Genomic DNA, 26,206 nt, shown 5'->3' on the forward strand with positions numbered 1-26,206 from the left:
CTGAGTTAGATACTCGTGACAGACAGCTGAGTTAGATAGTCATGACAGACAGCCGAGTTTGATACTCGTGACAGACAGCTGAGTTAGATAGTCAGTTGGGTGTGATGCTATAATGGATGAATAACTCATTTAGTAGAACATCTGATTAGAAATTGAAGAGCTTATTCTGATCTGATCTGCATTATCTCCCTTCAAGTTAGAAATAAAATTAAAATGCAATAAAAAACCACTTTGCTGTTCATTTATGATAAATATGTTTCAATAGGAGGTCCCCCAATACTGTAGAACTAATATAACTTCTAATTGATTTTTTTTTTTACATTCTTTCTCTCGCTCTCTCTCTCTCTCTCACTCACTTTCACCTCTCTCTCACTCTTACTCACTCATTTTCTGCAATTAAAACATCAAATTCTCTTTGTTGTATTCTGTATTACACTATTATTCCCATTATTGGGGGGGGGGGGGGGGGGGGGGGGGGAGGGGGGGGGGGGACCCCTTACCCCAGGAATTGATCGAGGAAGGAGACAGGGTTTTGAGTATATTTTTTATTGAGGTTGAATATAAGGGGTTATGCTAGAAGATAATCTTCTACTGGTTCAAGAGATCTTAATCAGGACACCTTGCGATAGACCTGCAGATGTCTTCACATACACACACACCTGTCTCTATCTAGGTTATTTTATTGTATGCACTTCCTCTCAGGAGATGATCAAAATAAGCAAGCTGAAGGTACTTGTAACCAGAGAGAAAGAGAGATTTAATTTACTCAGGATCAGCTAGGTTGATTTTTCATTAGCAGAGAAATTAATTAAACCATCATATGTTTTTAAATCAGACTTTGTAAAAACTCTACTGTAGGTGTTTTAAGCAATTATGCATACTTAAAATAAAGCAACACGAAGCAGCGCGATATGTAAGTATCTAGTTAGAGAGTGAAATTCCTGAAATGTCTCCGAGGCCTGCACTGGTGACAGCTAGTAACATATTACAGAAAGATTGATTTAGTACAGAGAAAGCTATACAATGTGTTATGATACTAAAGTAAATACTGTCTGTGCATTCTGCAAATATTGAACAGAGATATAGGTGCATGTGAAATACAGATTACTGGGGGTATATAGGTAGAAAAAATAAATTGAGAAATGAAATTTTTACACACCTTTAAAACTGCAGGAGGGGGATTAAAGTATGTATAGAGCTGATGACATAGAAACATGTATTATGTCAACTTTTCGTTAATGTGATAATTTGTTTGCATGTGATAAACGACAATCTCTGATTCTTCTCAGTCTGATAATGTATTTCTTTCTCTGTAATATTGTATACTTTTTGTGATTGTATATGTATTTTAGCGACCGGAAATTCTGACAGAGAGAATAGAATGTAAATAGAAAAATAAATTTCAATGTTGAAAATATACATGAAGGTATGAACTGCAATACTTCAGGCCAGTATACGTTTCATGAAGTATGTATAATAACGCACTTCATTAAGTAATAAATAGCATTATCTGCCGGCAAAAAGCATCACAGTTCTAATTTTAAAAATTTTTAATAAAAATTTTTTTTTTAAGTATAACATGACTGATTATTTAAGGCATGCAGGAGCATATTAATGAATGGACTGGACAAGTTGTAACCTAACTGGTAATAAATATATTTAACCAAACATCTTAACAACATGCTAATATTTGTTTAGTGGGCTTTGTTGTCAAATATTTACATTGAGTTCTGCACAGGTTTAGAGAAGGTTCATTCAAGCTGTTTGTATTTATCCTAAAGAATTTGAGCTTTTGTTGGTACCCTGCAGGGTGCCCCATTTTTAAATCACTGACCACAAGTAACCCCTTTGCATCAAATAACCATTTATCAAAGAATATGGAGCATCCTCATTTTAGTTTTCTCTCAGTATCAAATGGTCCATGTCTCATCTTTTCACTGAGCGAAACTAATTTCTGTTAACCTCCATATACAGATTTGATCAAACATTCTTCTTTTTTTTTTAAACCTCAGTATCAACAAATGGTTGTGTTTTTCACTCACTCCACAACTCTGCAATGACTGCTCCCCATGACCTATAAACCAATACAGAGAAAATATGTGAAGTCACATGATCTGGAGTTACTCATTGAATCGGCCCTCTATGATAGCACAACACATGGTGAGCTTGTATTAGTGAATCAACAGTCACTGGGAATAGGCGCACTTTTTATCCACTGGGGGACTTTATATCATATACTCTATTTTTAGCCTTTCCATATTATGGTAAGTTTATGAAATTTTCATTGCTTTGATATATGCATTAGGCTTTTTGTGGTCAGTCAGTTCAGAGGATTATGGATTATCCTGTTGGTTTAAATCTGTTTGGAAGTAGGTCATTGTCCAGGGGGGGGAGATTTCATTTTGAGTCATTGACTTGTAAAAAATGCTAATACTTTGAATTTCATTATGACACAGGTGGTAATCTTTTGTGAACATTTCAAAATTGACTTTTTAGGTGGAATGCTGTATAAGAGATAAACTTTATTTGAAATCTGAATATTTTAAAGAATAATATCAAGGTTTTGAAAGAATAATTTAAGGACATAATGATTATGAAATTTGTTCATTGCCTAAACATCACATGTAAAAAGAAGAGACAGCTAGGGTTGAGAAAAGACCCCCCTGAAAACATATAGTGTCAAAAATAAATGTCAGATTATGTAGAATACCAATGTATATATGTTCAAAAGGAGAGTCTGTAGTTTCTATGGAATGTAATATTTGATAACAAGCCTTGTTCATGGTGTACATAGACATTTTGGGAGGGGTCAGAGTGCATTTATTGTGGAGTTTAAATATACCTGTTTAACAAGAGATTTCTATCTGTTATCTGGGAGATTATGAGGTATGAAGCATGTCATTTCCCACTGTATCACTCAATCAACAACAGCCCCTATCTTGCCATCATTTCTCTGAAGAGAAAATTCAATACAGCAAAATAATCGTTTATTGAGGGCCTTCCCATCTATTTATATTCATCCATTTTCCCCCATGCACTCCAGAGAATGCTGGCCCATTATGCCATACAATTGCTGTCAAATTTCACCTTTCTGTAAAATTCCCTCCTGGTTGACATTTAAGGCAGACAGAAATATGAGCTATATGGCTGCTCAAGAACTATGGAAGCAAATTATATAAACTTTTATGATTGGTAAAGATTTCATTATCTTTATCAATTTGTAATACATGAATGGATCGATTATGATCCTCTGATGAATTCAACTTTTCCTGCCATCCATGAGAAAATTTTGTTCAGGGTGAAACTGAAACTTGCCCCCTTGGATATGCCCTACCATTGTGGTGCAGTTGTAGGTGGGCCAAAACACAGAAAGGAATGTGGTTGTTTACAAGGTTGTAGTCCTGTATGTGACAACTGAGTGGTCGCACACACACTAACATAAAAGTTCGATTAGGGATGGTTTTTATTGTCAACAAGAATCGGTGTCATTCACATGATTACCAGGACAGTTTTTATGTTGTAAAGGTTTCAAAATAACTGATTGCCCCCCTCCCTATTACAGGGGCTTGTAACACGGCTACGGGATCTTTCATTGTGAATTTTTGTTCTTGTGTGGGAAGCTTTCCTATTTTGTTACCTGTAAATGCATAATGTATCGAAGTTTTTTTCTCTTCTATTGATGACACAATATGTTTGAATTTCTTTTATGGTAAAATGTTTTAAAAGTAACCAAGCCCATTTCATGACTTGAAGTTGAAAATAAAGACTACTGCCTAATTATGTGACTGAAAGAAATGCACTTTAGATTGTGAAGTGTTTTAAACTGTTTTGTGCTCTACACACCAAACCCAACCCTTGAGTGTTTGTGATTGAAGAGCAGCTCCTATTTACATGTATACTTTATTGCATTCATCCAGTAACTTTACTGTGGCCCTGGGTTTTAGAACATTTTATGATGGGAATGTGTGGCAACAGTGGCTACTTGAGGTGTGTGTGTGTGTTTATACTTTTGAGTATATGTGTGTATTGGCCACTTGAGAGGTGTGTGTGTGTTTATACTTTGAGTATATGTGTGTATTCTTGTGGGGATGTTAAGAATGTCTCGCACTCCCCGGAGATGTTGAGTCAATTTGGCAGTTACAGAAAAAGAATTATGTGCTTCATGTCAACTGCTACTACTAACCGCCGTTACTGAACACTTGTGTGAATCTGAACACAGCTTAATTATTGTGTGAATCTGAACACTGCTTAATTATTGTGCCTGTAGTATCAATCAGTTAATCAAACTTCAATTTGCAAGCTTTGTCACTACTGCCTAAAGGCTGGAAGGAGGTACAAAGTGTAGTTCAGTTCCATGTATCAAACTAATGATTTCTTAACCAGAAAGGCCTGAAGGTTATTGGTGCATCATGTGCCCGTCACTTTGTCAGTAAATATGAGAAGTTGAATGAGCAGCTGCACATTCCAGCTTGTACCGGTAACCTTGTCAAGTTTACATTTCATTGCAAATTTACACAACTTTTTTTCCGATCAGAAAAAATCCACATTTCAATGTGTACTTAGCAACAAAAACAAATACCCTTTCGTGTATACAATGTAGATGATGCATTGCAGTGAAACATCTGCCTTTTTTAAAGTAGTTTAAAATGAGTTCTCCTATGTATATTTCTTGGTACTATAATTTTGCTTGAAAACCTTTCAAATAATTAAGAGGTTCTGCAGTATTCTAAATGCACTTGAATTGAATCTGTGTGACTGATTGCAATAATTGATTTGAAGCAGGAACTGTCTTGAAGCTTGACTACTGGGTAAACTCTTCAAGAGTGTTCCCGAAGTATAATGTGCCTTGCTTTGCTTCGGGGATCATTTCCCAAAGCATTTATACATACGGCAATGTTGCTAATAGCTTTTTCTGTTTCATCTGATAGTCATAATGTTTTCACATTGGGCTCTTGCATAATTCATGATATTGTTTATAGTTTTGATAAAACACTCTTTTTCTCCTGATGAGGTGGTTTTAGAATAAATAATAATTCTCTTTTGACAGAATTTCTTCTTTTATATCTGCGTTTGAAATCTTCTGATTTTTTTCTGTACAGACCCCATGATACTTACTTTTCTTAGGCATGTGAAGATGCTTTTATCAATCAAAACTTAAAAAAAAAAAAAGAGAGAAGGAAATTATAATTTTTAAGTGGTTCTTGGGATTGCAACATACTGAAGATTACATAATGAGTCTGTTGTCCATCAGAATGATTTTTGCCTGCAGTTTGTAAAAAATATTTTTAAAATGTCACATTCATTAAGCTTAAGGAAAACCAAGAACTTAAAAAATAGAGCAAAGACTTTAAAGGGAAATAACTATTGAATGACAAACTGTCAGAGTGCGAATGCAGGATGTATTACGAAGTGTCCATATCCTTAACGAGTATGCACAGCTACAGGATATAAAACCAATGGCATCCTCAGTCCTAACTATTCACTTCCTTCACAGAAACCCACCAAAATCCTGCCCACAAATCAAGAGTGCTTTATCCTTAGTTACCAGAACCTTGTCAACCGTAGCGGTCACTTCCTCCCATAATCCCCAAGTGGCCATGCACTCTGTGTGTCCTGATCAGGTTCCTTGTCAGCGTAAGTCTCTGATCTTCTGCCACTTGCTTTAAGGTGTCTCAATTCCTTGTTGTTCTCCTGCATCAACATGTGGAGCTACGTCACTCAGGTTTTTGCGGAAGCTTTTGCGGATGCTGTTGGTGACATTAATAGGAAATTGTCCCAGGAAACCACTCCGGTACTAACTGTAGTCCTCTTATAGTCAGAAGTTTGCACCAACACTCATCGTTTTCCTGTAGATTTTCTTTTCACGTGTACTATCCTAAATGTACAAAGGTGCTCATTTTTTGTCTGAATAGAAACACGGTATATGAAAAGTGGACTTGTGGAGAGATTTTCATGTTGGAGAGTAACATTCAAGAGTTGTGACTATTTTTTTCACATTAACTTCAGTCCTTAATCTGTTGTTTTTTTTGTGGGTTTTTTCCCCTCTCAGCCTAGTTATATCAAAGAGGATATTACATGTGTATTTGTATAGTAGAAACAGTTATTTGAACTTTGTGAAGCAGAACATTTTACATTTATAAGTGGAAGTACTTATATTAGTATTGAATTGGAATCCACAATGGTTGAAGAGAAGTCGCCCTCTGATACAGAAGTAAGTAGTTTTATAATCCTTAATAAATGAATTCAGGGACTATCACTCTGGGATTGTACGAGTTTATAGCATTACCAGCAGTTGAAAACTATAAAGTTGGGAACTTTTAAGGGACCACTGTGAAGCTAAATTAAGTCCTATCAGGTGTAGTGGATTTTTAGAGTATTTTTTTCACAATTAATTCCCTCTATACTCTAAAATCTGAAAGCTAACCTTTGACCTTGGATCGGAACTGCTATAAACAGGATGTTGTAGGTTAATCACCCCTATCAAAGGTTTCTAGCATATAGCTTGAACTACCAGGTTTTTTTTTACACTAGACACAAATTACAGGATGTTATATTGGGGTGGTATGAGTATTTCTTCAGTATCTGGGAGGATATTTCACATAAAGGATGAGTGCTATAGAACAGATCTTATCTTCAGATCAGAGAACACTGCTTATCGTGTGCTTACAGAGCTTGTAGATATTTGCAGACCTTGTTTTTTATGTCATGTTTATTTCAGGTTCTACTTGTCCATATTAATCAGTTTGGTTATCTTCTACATCTGCAACCCCCTTGATAAAACATCACTGACTTATCTGCCCCCCTCCCCCCTGATCCTGAATGAAGCTTTTGACCTAGGTGTTCTAGGGATTTTTATGCTCTGAAAACCTGTTTCCGTCGAATTCATGAGTCTCGCCAGGCCTTTTGAAAGCCTTTCCACAGCTTCAAATCTAGGAAAAATTGACCTCCTTGATATTAGCAGAAACAGATGCCCTGGGTATTTTTTAGGTTATGAATTAGCTGAAATACTGCAGGCATGCAGTTTAACTCAGCACATTTCCTGTGTTGGAGTGATAAGCCAGTTCCCCTACAGCCCGATCCTGGATAGGATTTGCCTGGCTTGATCAACTACCTGCCAAATATATATCTATATATACATGTGATCATTTGTGACAAATGATGAGCTTTGTTAAATAGGACTTGCAATTAAACTTGTTTGTAAGTGTATAGGACAGGTTCTTAGTATAGTCACCTGGTTGTCAACCTTTACAGTCTTTTGTACTTAAACAAAAAGGAGCTACTTTATAAGATTGGAGCCAGTAGAAGCAGTCTCCTTCACTGTGTACTATAACCTTACACAAGGTAAAGTTTATACTTTAATCTAATTCACACAGGTGTCTGCATTATTCATACTCTTCAAAGTGTTTAACGTTCAGTTGTAATGCTACACCTCTGTTGCTTTGAAAGAACTGATTGGAGGAAAGAGAAACATCTAATTAACCTGGATCATCGCCAGGCTTGAACTGTTAAAACTGTCTTCTCACCCTAAGTCTATAAATAAACAAATTGTATCTATCTGTTTGTTTTCCAAACATTTCAAATGGCAAGTGCTAGATATACCTAGCAAGTTAGAAACAGGCTTTTGCGGATGTGTCGGATTTGTTCAATTTTTATGACTTTTGACATCCAGATGAAAATTGAAGATAACCTATCATAAAGCAGACTTGAGCCCTGATTTTGCTAGTCTAAATGACTTTTTATGGATGCCAGAGGACTCCCACCTTTACAAATCTTTGCAAGTTTGATCATGACTTAAAGTATAAGTATTATAATCCTAAAACTTGGGGGGGGGGGGGGGGATATGTGTGGATTCAGTGAAGGGATTAAACTGATGTAATGAAATTTCTCTTCATTTCATTGAATACTTAAGTGTAGATGCAAGCCCAAATGTAGTGAGGTCGGGATAACTGTTGAATGAACACCAGTTCAAGAGAGATTCATAGTATTTACGGCATTGATAATGACAGGGGGGAAAAAACTTAACATCAAGATGACAGAATGCAGAATCCTGCAGGGAAAAACTCATTTCAGGGGAGGGAAAAAATCAGAGAAAAGCCGGAGTAAAGCTAGTTCTCGATTACTTGGAATTTGTAATCTCCAGAACACTTAGTAGACAAATGTTAGGTAATTATTGTCTGGTTATGGATTCTGGGCCAACAGTTTGAATAGGGAGAGCTGGACTCTCATCAGAAATCAATGCCTTAGTCTGTATGACAGGATATCATCAAAAATGCCTGCTTGACTTGATCCCAAAGGCAAATGCAACAGATTTTCTTAATAGCACTTTACCTTGGAGACAGATGTGTTTCAGGGGATACAAATCTCTGTTACTGTAGCCAGGGATGTGTGAGTCTTACAAATCTCTGTACAATGGAATAACATTCTCCTTTACAAGAGCGTGTTCAATACGCCGTTTGTTTGCAGTGTTGTATTTTTCAAATTACATTTTGTTAATGATCTTCTTTAAAGTTGAAGAAAATGAAGGTTTTTATAAAACTCCACCCCCCCCCCCCTTCAAAGATGCACACCTCTGTTGACTGTACAGAGGATGGGCAGTATCAAACTGCTGTTCATGTGACATGAGTATGGATGCAGGCAGGTTATGTACTTTGCTGTTTATCTTTCTAATGTAAATTGGCTGATAATAATGTCTGCAACAGATTATTACACTGCACTGTGAATTTCATATAGAGCCATGGTATATCAGAATGTGTAGCACCGTGAATTTCATATAGAGCCATTGATAAGCCATGGTACATATCAGAATGTGTAGCACTGTGAAGTTCATATAGAGCCATGGTATATCAGAATGTGTAGCACTGTGAATTTCATATAGAACCATGATAAGCCATGGTACATATCAAAATGTGTAGGCTTTTGGATTTTTAAGGTACAAAGTATTTTTACTAATTGGACTATAATGTGATCATGATTTAAAGTTCGTCTTGCATGTTATAAACCAAGCTAAACCTCATCCTCCAAACTCCATTAATAAGCTTAGAAAATAAGTGACATCATATTTTAAGCATTTTGAAGTGAAGAATGTGGCTTTTGTTTGATTGACTATTGGTGTTTTAAATATTCAGTGTTTACTTAAGAATATCACAGCTCCTTTTGCACTAAAAGTTGGCAATATATACCTCAGTTTTATTTTCACTGTGTGTTTGATCAATACAGAAGCTTATTAAAAGATTGTAGACAAATAATAACATGTTTACATTTAATGAAGGGGCTACACCGAAATTTAATAGTGGATTTGTTTGTTAATTGGGGGGGGGGGGGGGGGGTAATGATTTGTTTGAAACAGAAAATGAGATGTTTTTAAAATAAACCATGCAATAACATTCATTATGAATACAGGATATCATATAAACATATATATATGCATACACACACATACATGTAATTACACAGTACAGTACCACGCAGATACACAACGCATGTATGCATACATTCAGTATTCATACGTTTGGTATTCCTATAATGACAAATTGGCCTGAAATTGGCTCATAACATGTACTGAGTGAAAGAAACTTAGTCAAATTACTGGCATGCAACAGGTTGACAATTAACTTATTTGTGGGTTTTAAAACTTTTGAAAGATTTCTTTGAAGCAGGGATAGTCCTAATTGGTGTTAAAGAATTTTTGTGTGTTTTTGTGATATTGACTGATATTTTTTGGGGTGGGTGGGTGGGGGGTTGTCATTTTCATGATTAGTATATCTGGTATAGTATAACTGGGAGTTTTTGTATCAGTTTTGGAAATTGGAAGAGGTCAATTTCTTCTGCCTGTTCATTGTGTGATGGCTTACACCCTTACACAAAATCGTTTGTGTTAACCCATCCTTTCCTCTATAATTTTTTAAATTGAAACAGTGAATGTTGAATTGTCCATAAAGAAATATTGTACACTAGTAACTTTTGTTTACACAAAGTTGAACATGCATCAGAGATGTTGTTTACTCTGAATGTTGCCTGTTGTAAGGAATGATCCGTAAACATTCTGCATATATATTGAATTTATCTTAAATCTATATTACAAATTAAAAATCATCGAAGCTGAAAGGCACTTAGTGTGATATTTAAAACTGGAGTAAATTCAGTTGAGCTTTTTTATTACACAATGGCCATGCTGTCAATCGAGGCACTTTAATTTTGTATTCCCTTCCCATTTTTTCTAAGTGGGTGACTTTGAGTAGCCCACTAGAGATTTAAACCTCTCTACTGGAAAGTAGAGTGTGTTTAGGATCATCTGCCGATTTTCTAGCTGATTCTGTCTATATATCGAACTTCCAGCAGTCCAGGGGATTAACAGTGTGACGGTTCTCAGTAAAGGCTTGCTCAGTGTGCGTCCTGGTACAAGTTATTCTGAAATAAATGACCTAAACAGTGTCAGGAGTGGACAGTCATCCTATAACTAACAGGTATTTTGGATTTTAATCAGGTTCTAGTCGGTGAGGTACATTTAATTTCTTGTTTTGTAATGTAGAAATTTAGGTTGAATAACCATATTATAATGGAATCATTGTCTTAGTGATGTTTCTTTATTAAACTAGGGAGGTTTCACTGACAATTTTGTTCTGCACCCCTCCCCCCTCCTCTCAGTACTTATCACTATACACTGGATGGACAAGGATTTAGGTGTTATATTTTTGTATGAGGAAATGAGAGAAAAATTGAGTTTATGGTAATGTGCTTGAATGTGTGATATTTTCCCCTAAAGATGAAGTTTACCAGCTTGTATGATTAGTTGAGCATTAGGGAGAAATTTCCACCTTTCTAATTTAACAAACATGTTAATGTAAGTTGTCACTTGACATTAAGTTTTTTTTATATGTTAAATATGTTAGATGTTTGTATAACTATTATCTTCACACATCATGTGTTGAATGGCAGGAAGGATGTCAAGAGGGGATAATCCCCAAACACAGGCACTGGGCAGGGGAACTCTCCTACATTCACTAAAGAAGGGGGGGATAATCCACAGGCACTGGGCAGGGGAACTTCTCCTACATTCACTAAAGAAGGGGAGATAATCCCCAAACACAGGCACTGGGCAGGGGAACTGTCCTACCTTCACTGAAGAAGGGGGGGATAATCCCCAACCACAGGCACTGGGCAGGGGAACTTCTCCTACATTCACTAAAGAAGGGGAGATAATCCCCAAACACAGGCACTGGGCAGGGGAACTGTCCTACCTTCACTAAAGAAGGGGGGGGGATAATCCCCAAATACAGGCACTGGGCAGGGGAACTGTCCTACCTTCACTAAAGAAGGGGGGGGGGGGGGGGATAATCCCCAACCACAGGCACTGGGCAGGGGAACTGTCCTACCTTCACTAAAGAAGGGGGGATAATCCCCAAACACAGGCACTGGGCAGGGGAACTGTCCTACCTTCACTAAAGGGGTTAGGTGTGTTTGTTTGCTACAACAGGCACTGGGCAGGGGAACTGTCCTACCTTCACTAAAGAAGGGGGGATAATCCCCAACCACAGGCCCTGGGCAGGGGAACTCTCCTACCTTCACTAAAGGGGTTAGGTGTGTTTGTTTGCTACAACACACAAAGTATTTAGTAGATTTTTGTAAAAATGCAACTGACAACTGTTTTGTGTATTGAAAATGTCAGTTTTATGTACTAAGAGGTATCATTAAGTTAGGACATGAAGATGTGTTGACCCGAGTTTTTTTTTCTGAGACAAAAGACCTATTAAATTCACATAATGGTTATTCGGAAGTGACAGGAAGACTGATTGCCTGTTGATGAATTTCTTTGTTTTGAAGAGAACTATCAACCAATTGGTTTCTGTGATTGATAAAGAAGGATGTGCAGAAGAATTGGCTCTGATTTCACAATAAAGCCGGTTTTTACTGTCCTTACAGAGGGTAAACCTCCTTCCCAGTGTATTGACTTGCCCTCGGTGCCTGAGACATCTGAGTAATTGTTCAGATTAGTGAAATTGGTTGAAACCATCTCTTTCTCTTGAATGAGATCATGCAGATTTGCCTGATATCCTGAGTGATTGGTTTTAGGTCAGAATATTTTGCATTCTTGTTTTTGATCTGAGAGGATGTTGAACTGTTTGAAAGTAAAACTGACAAGAAGTGTCAGATATCCAGAGGATTTGAAGATGGTCTATGGTTCAGAATATATTAGAGATTATGGGATCATATTAGCATTTCTAATTAATCAATGAAGTTTAACAGCATTATGTTTCCATATTTAAACAGGTGCATGGTTATCAAGATATGAAATATTGTCTTAAAATAGCATTAATTATTCATTCAATGGAATTTTACCTTGCCATAGGTGTAACTGAGCTACAATTTAACACAGAATGTTACATGCAATATATGGAGTTGTGGGGTAACTGAATAAAATTTAGATTTTTGGACAGAGGACATTTTGCTCTTTCTTTAAGCGGGGATTTGATTCTTTCAATATGAAATCACCGTGAAGTGAATCAACAACAAGCAGTCAAGGCAGTGTAAACATATTTAGATAACAGTATCTATTTGTACTTGCTAGTATTCGATGAAAAAATTGTGTTTTATCAGTCTGTGTAATAATTGTGAGCTAGGCTGGCGCCTAACACATGCAATGTCACATGAACACAATATCGCCTCTGTGTGTGTGTAATATAACTCTCCTTCACTAATCAGTGTTGCATGGGCTTAATGTACACAAGGTTAATAATTATAAAAAAAGAAATATTGTTTGTGAAGTTTCCAGAAGAATTAGAGTTTATTTCATCTATGGAATAAAGATTTCATCAAAATTTTTAATTTACCTTGATTGTAAAATGCTGAGAATTAAGAGAGGAAAGTGACCTCCTGTGGAATTTACTGCTTCCAATTAAAATAGTTGGAAGAAACCAGAAGTTTTTTTAGGGTTGGCCTAATTGCAGGCACCAGTGACAGAGGACAGATACATTGCACAGGTGAAATGGTATCTGTCACGATCTACTGGCCTGCCAACTTTTGGTATGACAATAAGAATATTGTATGATATCTGCCCTGAAAAATGAGATGTTTATATCATTTGGGTGATAAGAAATTTTAAAATTTACCTGGCGTTTGTGTTTGAATAAAGTTAATTTTGTTTGAACAGACAGAACTTACAAATATGTGGGTACGCAGCAAAGGAATTATTTTGCACTAGATAGATAACGTTCCGAGACATCGGATTTGTGTTAACAGGCATTTGTTTGTTCTTTTTTGTGTAATTCCTAAATCCAAAGTCAAAACATCAAATTCCTTGTTTTATCTGGTTTATTATGGGGGAAAATAACAGTTTGATGCAAAATTTGTGACATTTTGTCACTTTTTGGAGTGAAAATCATGGTACATGAAAACAGGTGCTCTTCAGTAAAGCAAATACCTGTTGAACAAGTGTGGCCATACATAACATGACACCGCGGTGAATGAAATATCAAATATTTACGCATAGGTGAAGCGTATTCAGAGTATATTACCCCAGCGATTGTGGTGACATTCCATTCTACGTTTTAAGACTGGTCCCCTAGAGGCCTCGATTAAATAATTCTGGAAGGAGAAGACCCACACTTCACCATTGATCATGTGAGAGTTTATAAACATTTTCCTCATTTTAACCCAGCCTTAAAGCCTATAGTCTCTTGTGTATTTGTGTACTGAACCATTTGATCTACTCATTGCATGGGATTCTAGTGGTTTCAGCTTAAAGCTTATATTAGGTGTGTTTTTTGAATAAAATTACCATATCTGGTAGTCGTCTCCTCCTAAATTGCATACTGCATACTTATTTGAGTGTGCTATTCTGCTGTATACCCGTCATCAATTGAGGATTTACCAACTGTCATCCTGTATTCCGAGGTTTGTGCAGTTTTATCTATAAAAGGTTTATCGTAATGAATTGGGGTAGTTTTTAATGTCAGTTGTATTTTATAACTTATAGAAAGAAACATTTGGAATATGTATGGAGACTTAATTTTTTTTTCTTCTTGCGACAGTGGTTTTTCAAGGGTGAACCATTAAGTTTGAGGAGATTGCTTAAGAAGTTATATGTTATAAACCATGCAATTTCAGTTGAGAGTACACAAATTTTTTTAAAATATGAATCAATGTTTTCAATGTTTTTCAGAGGAACACACTTAAAAGCAAAATAAAAAATAAAACACCTTGACAGAGGCATCTGTATCTCAACAAGTAAAATATCTCCACCAACAGATGTACATTTGTTTATGATTACACTGCCAAACTTGTGTCATTCCTTGAAATTAATCTGCCACAATGCAGTGGTAACAATCTTGTCTGTTTGGCTAAGAAAAATTCTTTCAGGCAGGAATTGCATCTTCAATAAATTCTTGTTTTTGGGGTTGGGAGATAGCAGTATCTGAAGTTGACATGCATGTGTATGGAGTGACTCAATGACTGCTCAACTTGTGCTAAAAAATATTTCAGCTTTGATATGGGGGTTAGAGCCTGACACCTATTGCTCAAAATGTATGGAAATGCATGATACCTCTTCTTTCTCTCTATTTCTCTCTCTTTCTCACTTTCTCTCTTTCTCTCAATGTAGGAATTAGAATGATTAAAACTGAAACTGTTGCTAGTGTTACACAAACCCACCAGATGATGAGTCACAAGGGAGCCTATACAGATATTGTGTAGTGGAAGCTCTCTAGTGTATAGTTGTCACTCACTAAGTGTGGTGTAACTCAGAAAGTCACTGCAGTGAATGGCAATTTTATGACTAAATCCATAAGTTTCAAACTGGTTGTTAAATCTTTTTCTCTTTAGGTGAAATCAATATGCACAGTGTGAAGTTGTGTATCAACTGATTTCATGTTGTGGTGTCCCTTGGCAATTTACTGTTGCATGCTATTGTAGATTAAATTAAATCTATACATTAATTTCTCATGATATTTTTTCAAATTTTAATGGAAATTTGACAACATGGCCTGTGACATACATTTGAGTACTCTAGGTATTTCCACTATAACTTGTGGACAACACATTGACAAGGAATCAACATGGGACAGTTTTATTGTAGAATGTTTGAAATCAATTGACAGTAATTCTCCATACTTTACACACACTTTTACTGGCTGCAGTGAATTATAACAATTATTTGCCTATTATTTTTGCAGACTTATACACCACGCAGCATGCCTGCGGCCAGTCCTAATACCACCAGTAGCCAGTCCAGTAACCAAAGTCAATCTGGTGAACAGCTCAGCCGGACCAACCTCTATATACGAGGTCTCAACCCTAACACAACCGATAAAGACTTAGTAAACCTCTGCCAACCGTAAGTACTGCAGAAACAAACTCACAAACACAACCCAAGCACAGTAATGCCGAAACAAACAAGAAATTCAACTCTTCTGACAGCTAACAAAAACCATTTCATTTAAACTATGATGATGTAGATGTTAATTTTGCAAAACTTGTTAGATCTTGAATTAAAAACCACCGATAATCATTTGACTAGGATGAAAATAAAATCTGACAAAGACTTTGTCAGCACCTATCTAGTACAGAGAATCTCAATTTGCCTTGTTTTTTTTTTTTTGATCTTAAATGTGAGTCATTTGTCAAGGCTATGTGCCTGGGAAGTTGTCTGCTGCACCATTTCCATGAAGAGAAGCCAGAGAAATGCCATTGCAATCTTTTTAATTTCTCTGTTTTCTGAAGCCTTGATGATTCATGCGAAAAGTTGTATGGTATATAGAAAACTGCTGAGCAACCTAATATTGAGAGAGAAAGCAAGACAGAATTCAATAAAACAAAAGTTAGAAGCTAGGTCACAGTACAAGATAATCAAAGACACAATTACACATTACTGCCCAACAGAAAACTATGGCTCCTATAAAGTTACTCAATTTATGAATGAGTCATGGAATTATTTTCGGATGAAGATCCAAAACAGTTTCAGAATAAGATAAAAATACATTCATCTCCCAAGACGTTTATATAAACGAGAGGTGTAAAAGATCTAAACAGAAAACTTCAATGGCAGATTCAAATTTGCCCAAGGTATTCGTCATGCTGATTTAATAAGCAAAGGAAAAGAGCACTACACGCTACAAGTGCTTCATTTTGTGCTTCACTGTAAATGTAATTATTTTGAACAAGTGGTAAAGAAATGTTCTTGCAAGTTTAGAAACTTGACTCCAGATGAAAGTTTTATGAATCATGTGCCACTTGTGTAAATTGTGAATTATGTATAACAAAGTAGCAAGTTGTGAATATAAATTTTTTTTGTATTTTATACTTTTGAGTATGAATTATAAATGACATCTAAAATATGATGTAAGAATATAGCATTGATTTTTGGATGAGATTGCAGATTTCCATCAATATCAACAACAGAGACAACAGAATAACTATGTAATGATGAAAATTGGGCACCCAAAGCTCTCTGTGAACAGTCCCTGCAACTAATGTCTCTTAAATATCAGTTTAGGCCCTCTCACATTGCTTGACAGAATGGAATGGCAAATGTCCTTGCCTATTTTAATGTCTATATGTTCATGATTTAGAAATTGGAAAACTGTAACAGGAAGGTTTTTGTTTTTATCATTATGTTTTGCTAACACTAGTAAATCCAGATATTTTTAAAAGTTGCTGACATTTGATCCATTCATGAATGGCTTTAATAATTACAGTTTCCTATTTTGATGAATATCCATGGCAACAGAAATGAAGCAAAAAGATTTTAGGATTTGGTCCTCAGACTTTAGAAAACCATAAAAATGAAAAATATTGACTAAGCCCTTCTGGTACACCAAAAAATGATACCATGCTAATGATTTTCTATGCAATTTGCATTGGGAATGTTATCCGATTGCTTCATCTAAACAGAGGAAACCCATCATGCTAGTTTTTGTTATGCGTCTTTTGTTATGTAAATGATGCTGGCCGGGTTTTTTTTTTTTTTTTTTGCAACTGTATTGGCAAAAGTGGGGTTCTGGAAGAGGGAAAAGAAAGCTCTTTTGATAACCACTGGGCTGATTCCAGAACCTGTGAGCTGGATCAGACTGTTGCACCATTAGGAACAGAGTGATTGCCAATTAATAAGACTGTAAGACAGACATGCTCTGTTTAGACTAGATACTAATTCACCAAGTCTAAATATTTCTACAGGAATGTCAGATTTGTAACATGCCCTGGGAAATTATCTTGATACATGGGGAAACTGAGAGGAATTGCCTAATCATCTATGTGCATGCACGGGAGCTTGGGCAGGGTCAAGGTTTTAAATTAATGATATGTCTCAGATGTTGAAATTTTGTATCATACACTCTGAAAGGAAACATCTAATATGGATGCTCAGATGTACATCAAACCACTGTAGAAAAAACTTAGTTAGGAGAATCAAAATGTTGACGTAGCTGTTTCATTTTAGCTCATAGTGAATATATAAACAAACAGAAGCATCAGTTCACATGAAAACACCAAAGGGATGAAAACTATATAAAAGAAGGAGTTGAGGAGAAAATAAGAGGTCATTATGTATAGGTTAATATCTGAGTACCTCTCCACTCCTTAAAAGTACTGAAGCTGAGCTCCTGAAGGAGCTGAGGTCCTGAAACTTTTAAAAGTAATGGAGCTGAGGTCCTGAAACTTTTAAAAGTAATAGAGCTGAGGTCCTGAAACTTTTAAAAGTAATAGAGCTGAGGCCCTGAAACTTTTAAAAGTAATAGAGCTGAGGTCCTGAAACTTTTAAAAGTAATGGAGCTGAGGTCCTGAAACTTTAAAAGTAATAGAGCTGAGGCCCTAAAGCTTTTAAAAGTAATAGAGCTGAGGCCCTAAAGGAGCTGAGGCCCCGAAGGAACTGAGGCCCTGAAGCTTTTAAGGAATGGAGAGGTAAGAGTATGTTGACCTATACTTAGAATTCACCCATTTTGAATTGAATTATAATTTACTCAAAATACCGATACAAAATTTTTCAAATGGTTGTAATGGGCCCCAATGGATAGAGCTTCTAACTTCCATTCAATAGCTAGGTCTTAGGTTCCAATCTAACTTCCATGCAATAGCTAGGTCTTAGGTTCCAATCTAACTTCCATGCAATAGCTAGGTCTTAGGTTTCAATCTAACTTCCATGCAATAGCTAGGTCTTAGGTTCCAATCTAACTTCCATGCAATAGCTAGGTCTTAGGTTCCAATCTAACTTCCATGCAATAGCTAGGTCTTAGGTTCCAATCTAACTTCCATGCAATAGCTAGGTCTTAGGTTCCAATCCTGTCTTTGCCTTTGGATTTTAATTTTGAATATATCAATACATTTTCTTAAAAATTTGAAGCTCCATAGTGACAATAGGGTAGTCAGGGAAATTTGTACATTATTTTAAAAACTCATGAGAACATCACTTAGTAGTTATCTGACACTCTCCATTCCGTATAATTAAATGATGGAGATTTTTGAACAATACACAGGTGGATTTTTATTTAGATTCTTAACTTGCATAATGTAAAGGTTCAGTTGACAATCAATTAGTTCATGCTAAGAATTATATTGAAATTTAAAGAAATGATGTTTAATTGAATGGTAAGAGAACTTAAAACAGCTGTGGAGGACTTTCAGGAACAGAGAAAGGTTTTCTTGTAAATGAAGTAAATGTACATGATCAACATTCAAACCTACATAAATGTTCCGAATGACACCTGAAATGAAAATTTATTATCTCTCAACCTTTAAAACTTGTGAATATTATAGAATATTTACTTTTTAATGGCCCTTGAGGAACTGAAGGTTTCCATTTTTATTTTTTGGCATCCTAAAGACCGTGCAGGAACTCTGGTAGAAGTTCTCACGTTTGGTTTAACAAATACATGCATTCACAAAGATTATGTAACCAAAGTTTTTTATAAAACATGATATAGCATAAACATTTGACATATGCTTCTTATCACTGGGTAACAGCTAACTACATTTGTCGAGAATGTTCAAGCCCTCAAGATTCAAATGTCATTTCAATATGAGTAAAGCTCATGGAACCCAGTGCTTGGCTACATTTTCTTTTTTAGAATGGCAGTCTGCTTCTACAGATTGCTGTTATGTTGATGCATGGAGAATCTGTCAGATCTGAAAGATGTGTCATATTGTTTCAGTGGTTGAATACATCATTGTTTACATATACAAAACACGTCCTTCAAAAACTGAGTGCAACAATTACAAATGTGTCGAACACTCCCAACAGTAGTAAAGCAATATTGCAACATCAAATATCAGAAACATCTTTAAAGATTCTTGTAACAATACCTGTATTTGTGAGTGTAAAATCTTGCCTTTGTAAAATTCAAGGTCTCTATTCACAGCTTCTGGAGCTCAGACTATGGGTATATATTTATCTCTGAAGAGAATAGGGCATGTGTTCAGTACGTGAATGTCCCCGCGATTGTCTGTTAGGTACCCTTCATCAAAGTACTGCTAGTAAAAGAGCTGGCTTTATAGTCCAGCTTGGTGTTCCCTATTCAGATTTAAATCTGTTGTATTCTATTGTTCCGCATCATAAAGTGGATGTCTTTTTTTTTTAAATGTTTATCCCAGAACCTGAAACACATCTTAGGAACCTCCGAGAGATCCACGGATGTATTTTTGATTGGGAAATCATTGAATTATTAATTTATTTTCAGATTAGTCAGGACAAACAAATATTTATTATTCAGTCAATTGCTTTGATAGTTGTCTGTGCGACGAGCATTCAGGAAGAGGTTGGATAAAGTTTTGTCGCAGATGGTACATGTATTGAAAGGGATTGTGTGTCAATAGATATATAGAGGATTGTATCGACAAAACCTTGTTTCATTTTGTCAAAAGGAAAACCACCTGTGTCCTTATTTATATATATATATATATATGGTTATTCTGTTATTCTGAAGTGCTAGTTGTTCTTAACATTCAAGTGGTGTTACAGCCTCAAAAAATGTCAATTGTAAAATTCCATTGCATCACTATATAAGATATAAATGACCTTTACATATTGAGCTGTAAACAGATACAGCCTGTTCCCTGTATAAATTGCTTTTGTAAAACGTTCTTAATTTGGACAATTTTCTTATTTGGAAGGACCTTCAAATACTCCCCATGCATTGTTTGTGTTGGTAGAGGACATTTCAATGTCATTGAAGTGAGAGGGCAAAATGAGTAGAGTGCTTGATTCTGAGTGTGGGATTTAGTGGTGTCAGAATCCACAATGCAGTTAGCATAAACCAGCACTCCAAAAACTTATTGTCAGATGGACTGGGCGGTACTGCTAATTAAAGAAATAAATTATCTTTTTAATACAAGGTATTGCATGAAGGAAAGTTAATAAGGCAATTTAAATGTTACATAATGGTGGTTACTAGGGGAGTAAAATGGTTCATGTCAGTGGGATAAGTTTTGACACTATCTCTCTTCGTTGCATTCCCTATGCAAGTTTAATAGGACTCTGAAGTCAACAAACGGTGATTGATAAAAGAATCTTCTACCAGAAAATTCAAATTAATGTCTAACAGGTTTAGTCTTTTTAGACTTATCTAAAGAATCTGTCACTCTGCTAAAACTATACCTAGAGTTATATAATCTGCTAGCTAAAATATCTCCATAAAAAATATATATATATATCTGGCATTGATAAAGAAAGAAAAAATGTGGTAAATTAATGTCCATGCATAGATGTGTTGGTGTACTAAACCCAATTACGAACTCTGAAATCTGATTGATGGGGTCATCTGCATGTTATCAGTTTTCTTAATGTTGGGTACAAAATGATGCTGCTTTCTAGAGGGGGGGGGGGGGGGACTTTGTACACTGATGTGTGTGTACTGCTCGTTGTTCCATTTAACTAGCCTGTAGTTCTTGTTTTGATAGTCCATATCAGCTGAGGAACTGCACAGATGGGTATATAAAGTAGTTAAGTGCCTTTATCAACCAAACAAAACTCATTATATACAGGATACCAAAAAAAAAAAAAAATCCTACTTTTTAAATCTCCAGTTGATAAGATTTATCTAACTCATTCTTGACAACTTGAATCAGTTTTGGTTTTCAGAAATAGTGCTTGTTGCCAATTCATTGGCATTTAAAAGTTAGAAAAATAGTTTGAAAGCAGTGCAAACCCACCAATGTTATATCTATCAAATGACATTTTAAATTTTCATTTGAGAACTAGATCAGGTTACATATTCACATGCCTTTTGAATTCTCTTCTTATCTTGCTTCACATTCATTGTTTTCCTTTTTCCAAAACTGATAAAAGATCAATAAATATATATACTTCTGAATGTATGACATGTGTCTAAGATGTAATCATGCAAGCAGAGGATTTACAAGGCCATTTGTTTTACTCTAATGCTGGTCAGATTTCATTGTATGACAAGGCCATAGAACTCCTCATTGTCTTGTAGTGTACTTTTTAAATTAACATTATATCCCTTAAATGTAACAAAGATATCGCTCAACTTAGATAAACCAAACTGAATGCGGAAATATATGTTTTATTGAAACATATACTTTAATGTTAAAACAAAATAAAGTAAATGGTACAGATTTTAAGAATTATTTTGGAGAACTTATGGAGTTTGTTTATACTTTGTAGATATGGCAAAATTATTTCCACCAAAGCCATCATAGACCAACAGACAAACAAATGTAAAGGTGAGTTTTGTTACAGTCCAATCTAAACCTTTTGAGTTATCATTCCATATTTGATTCATAATAACGTGACTGTACTGTATTGTGCAGGTCCTCCATGTTGATCAAATATTTATCTGAAGTCTTCATAGAAGGTTGAACTTGTTATTCTAGATATCACACACATACACACACATAATGTAAATTTATACTTGAAAAAAATTGTATACAGCTTCTCAACCTGTAATAGCCGAATTGCATGCCTAGAGAAGCCTGAATATGGAGCCATTGGCCTCAAACGCTCCAAAATGAAGTTGACCTCATTTAACCTCGTATTAGATCAGGCACGGTAGTGGCATTTTGTTGGCTATGGAAAATGACTACATTCACTAAATTACCAATTATTCTAAAAAGCACCTATCAGAATGGCTATTATTATGCATAGTTAGGAGTAAAAAGCTGTGATTGCCATGATTGGCGAGCTGCGCCATGTTGTCTGTAGGCTAACTTTGATAATGATCAGAAATGGAGATCAATATGTGACAATGAAGAGATCCAGTCTTAAATCTGTTTACGGAGTTTGTTATTACTTTATCTATTTTAGAACTATTTGTATAAATTGACCGAAGTGGTAATAAGGCGTAGAATTTCAGGCTTGTTTGATGAAACACTTGATTTTAAAAATTTGAAAACTGTCCATTATACTTTTGGGGGAAAAAAGATGGTTGTGAATTGAAGTAAGTTTAGAATTTAGTTCTCTCCAGTGCTAGTGAATGCTATCAGTAACCTAGCATAATGTATTCTGTCAATGTCTTAAAATGAAGGTCTTGATAAATTTAAAGAAGACGAAGAGACTTGTTTTCCATTGCAGCTTGAGACACTGTAATTTGTTATTGTTAACTCAGGGAACAATCCTTATCAAGCATGCATAATTTGGAATATTCAACATGTGTATTGAATTACCGTCCTAAGGGAGATCATATACAAGATAATGAAATAATGCTGGTCCATAAAACGCCAAAGTGAAGAGCTTACTTTTTGTGGGTCTCTAAAGGGCTATGCTTCTATAAAAGTTCTGTGTAGTCTTCTTTGGTGATAAAGGAATTACATGAATTATCTATGTCTTTTAAATGCTATGGTATTATCCTGTGTGTTATAGGGTGCTCTATGAAATCAGAATGACATTATCAATATACAGTCCAAACTTAATGCTGCGGTTTTAAGTGACATTATTTTTGTTGAGTGGACTTTGGATCGATACATCCTCTCCCTTATACCCAGTGAGTTAGGAGGAGGTTATGGATTTCTTGAAAAGTAATCACCACCACCATTCTCCTCCACCACAGCACCACCATTCTCCTCCACCACAGCACCACCATTCTCCTCCACCACAGCACCACTCTCTCCTCCACCACAGCACCACCACCACTCTCCTCCACCACAGCACCACCATTCTCCTCCCCACCATTCTCCTCCACCACAGCACCACCACTCTCTCCTCCACCACAACACCACCACCACTCTCCACCACACCACCACTCCTCCACCACAGCACCACCATTCTCCTCCCCACCATTCTCCTCCACCACAGCACCACCACTCTCTCCTCCACCACAACACCACCACCACTCTCCACCACAGCACCACCATTCTCCTCCACCACAGCACCACCACTCTCCTCCACCACAACACCACTATACCTAACACATGTTGTTCGTTATGGTTTTGTCCCCTCCCCCTGTATATTGAGATATGGTGTTATAATGCTTGTCACTATTTTACAGGTTATGGTTTTGTCTCTCCCCCCAGTCCCCTGTATATTGAGATATGGTGTTTATGGTTTTGTCCCCTCCCCCTGTATATTGAGATATGGTGTTATATTGCTTGTTACTATTTTACAGGTTATGGTTTTGTCCCCCCCCCCCCCCCCCCCCCCCCTGTCTATTGGGATGGTGTTAGTTATATTGCTTGTTACTATTTTACAGGTTACGGTTTTGTGGACTTTGATTCCCCCACAGCGGCAGAGGTTGCAGTGCAAGCCTTACAGTCACAAGGAATACAGGCTCAGATGGCCAAAGTAAGTCAAAGAAAGGACAAAGCCTGACTGTAAAGTCTTCAGGAGCTAAATTCTAAACTCTGTGTGGACTGTTGTTTGTGAGGGGATGGAATCAGAGAATGTGAAGATGAGAAGACAAAGTGCATTAGTCAAGACAGATTTCACTTTACAAAATGACCTCACCATGTGCATCCATTACATAGAGAGGTTGATGGTGCAATGATTACATGCTTACAAAAGACCAACATCATGATAAGGGATATTTAAGAAATGAATTTCAGTTTTGAAAATACACGGGCATGAACTGCGATGCTTCACACCGACTTACTTCATGAAGCGTATCAGCATTTTATGAAGCGTATCAGCCAGTGTGAAGATTCGCTATTCATATCCTCATTCACATATTTTCAAAATGAAATTTAGTTCTTATATTTACATTCTACTTTCATTCCTGTTGGAATTTCCAGCTCTGAGCTGTTAAAATAAACACACTATATTTATAAAGATCCAGCCACACACTATTGATAACTGCCACACATTCATGAGGAAATGGCTATCATTACAATTTGTAAAGATGTCAAAGGCAAAAACATCAGAAATGTAAATATTGAGAAATAATTTGTTACATATAGATTATTTTTGATATTCTTTGCCCTCCTCCTTCCTAATTCGTGTGTACAGAAGTCTGGGGTACCTGATTACACCACTGATGCAGTCGGCATGATCACCGGGGACATTTTATGTGAAAGTCAGTGGCTCACAGATTCCTAGTAGTGACATCTGGAATTTTGTAATTTGTCTACCCTATTGTCCTTGAGAACAACGAACTTAAATCCTTCTTCAGTAGAGAGATTTACAAACGGTGATAGATATGATAGAGTAACCTTCAACAGATATAATAGATTAAACTTCAGTCAGTCAAATTAATTAAGAAAATTATAGGGTTACTGCAATAGTTCCTTGTTTTTCAATAGGGAGTGTGTCAAAAGTGGATGAAAAATACTTCTGTTTAATATATTGTAAAGTAAAGTGGTCATGTATGATTTCTTTAGATATTAATCTGTAGAGATGTTGACCGAATTTCAGTAAAAATGTTAACCAATCATAAAAAAAAAAAATAGAAAAAAAATAACGTCAGCAGGGAAAAGTTTTGCAAGGTCTATGTAAATATACTATGATGTGTTTTGAAATCACATAAAGATTGGGTGCATGTCCTGTATGATTAGAATGAAATCTATATTATGAAATATGCACAAGTTGATATATTTATATCTAAATATGTCAGTAAGTTGCTGCAACAATATCACATTGAAAACCTGTATGCAGACACTACCCAGATACATATACATGCTCGGGTTTCTGTGCAGATCTCATAAATTCGACTTTAATGGCTCACAAAAACTTGGAAGATAAGTAATTTTTTGAATGGACATGTGTAAGTATTGAAATAAAATGATGCACATTGATATTTTTTGTACATAAATTCAGTACATCCCAGTGGTCATAACATTAATTAAAAAAAACTTTCCCGTCTTTATCAGAGAACATAAAAGGCCTCATTTAGTCATTTTGATCAGTTCGACCGTAGTTTATGGTGTAAAATCGAACAAATGTATGATTGTACAACATGTGATTAGAAAGACGGGGAGTTTTTTTTCCCCTGCAAAGCAATAGGATGAACAGGAGCCATATCATCCTGTAACATCAGCTGCCAAGGGAATTGGGCTTGTTGATATTTATAATAACAGAGGTTTTAGCTGATGATGCTATTAGAAATATCTGCATCAAGAGCTGAAAACAATTTCTATCTGGGAGTTGCAGGGGAAAAAAAAAAAACATAGAAAGAAGCAAGAACCATTATAGTCCATTTATTTAATGGAAGCTGGCTTATAATGAAAGAGGGCCACGTGAAGCTTATCAGTAGATCAGTCTTAGTACAATGGCTTAGGCAAATAAAAATATGACCTCGATAGATTTTGCACATTGTAAAGACAATGAGAGAAAGGGTGGGGTGGGGGTTTGGGTCTGCATACAGTAATAAAAAAAAAAGGAATAGAGACATTTATGTTGGATTATCAAGGTATTGATTGATTGGCTCATGCATCTGGTGATGTATGTTTAGAGGCCAGGAACGGAGTGGATTTGTCAATCCAGAATATTCATGGTCATGCAATCTACAGATTTATGCAACTTATCTCAAAATTATCCAGCATGGCAGGAGCAAATCCTCAGTGCTTTGATTTAGTGGAGATCTTTTTTTTTTTTCCCTAGAGAAAACTTCATTCAGAGGTTGTTGAAGATGCTATTTGGATGGTAAATCGTTTAGATAATCTAATATTTTGAAATTGTCCCTCCGTTGTCCTATCTGTGTTTAAGGTCATTAAAAAAATAAGATTCTGATATTCATTTATTTCTAGCCAAGGGCCCAATAGATTGACATGAAAGCATATATATAAGGAATAATTAACAGTCATTTTTTCATACATTATGAGGGGAAAAAATGTTTAA

The 26,206-nt window shown here is 36.0% G+C and overlaps 1 protein-coding gene across 11 annotated transcripts in view; it reads left to right on the forward strand.

Moving 5' to 3' along the window:
- The window catches only part of LOC125666003 (RNA-binding motif, single-stranded-interacting protein 3-like), a 100,857-nt gene that overhangs the window by 52,714 nt on the left and 21,937 nt on the right, over window positions 1-26,206 (forward strand). For 6 of the 11 annotated variants that reach the window (XM_048899066.2, XM_048899068.2, XM_048899072.2 and 3 more), the window contains 3 exons: window positions 15,168-15,328; window positions 21,608-21,666; window positions 23,628-23,719. In XM_048899066.2, coding sequence (XP_048755023.1) covers window positions 15,168-15,328; window positions 21,608-21,666; window positions 23,628-23,719 — 312 coding nt within the window. Of the gene's footprint in view, window positions 1-313; window positions 6,212-15,167; window positions 15,329-21,607; window positions 21,667-23,627; window positions 23,720-26,206 lie in introns of those variants that run through there. The other 5 variants (XM_048899067.2, XM_056151242.1, XM_056151243.1 and 2 more) reach the window with 3 other exon arrangements.

The sequence above is a fragment of the Ostrea edulis genome, chromosome 10, assembly GCF_947568905.1.
Source record: "Ostrea edulis chromosome 10, xbOstEdul1.1, whole genome shotgun sequence".
Taxonomy (NCBI): domain Eukaryota; kingdom Metazoa; phylum Mollusca; class Bivalvia; order Ostreida; family Ostreidae; genus Ostrea; species Ostrea edulis.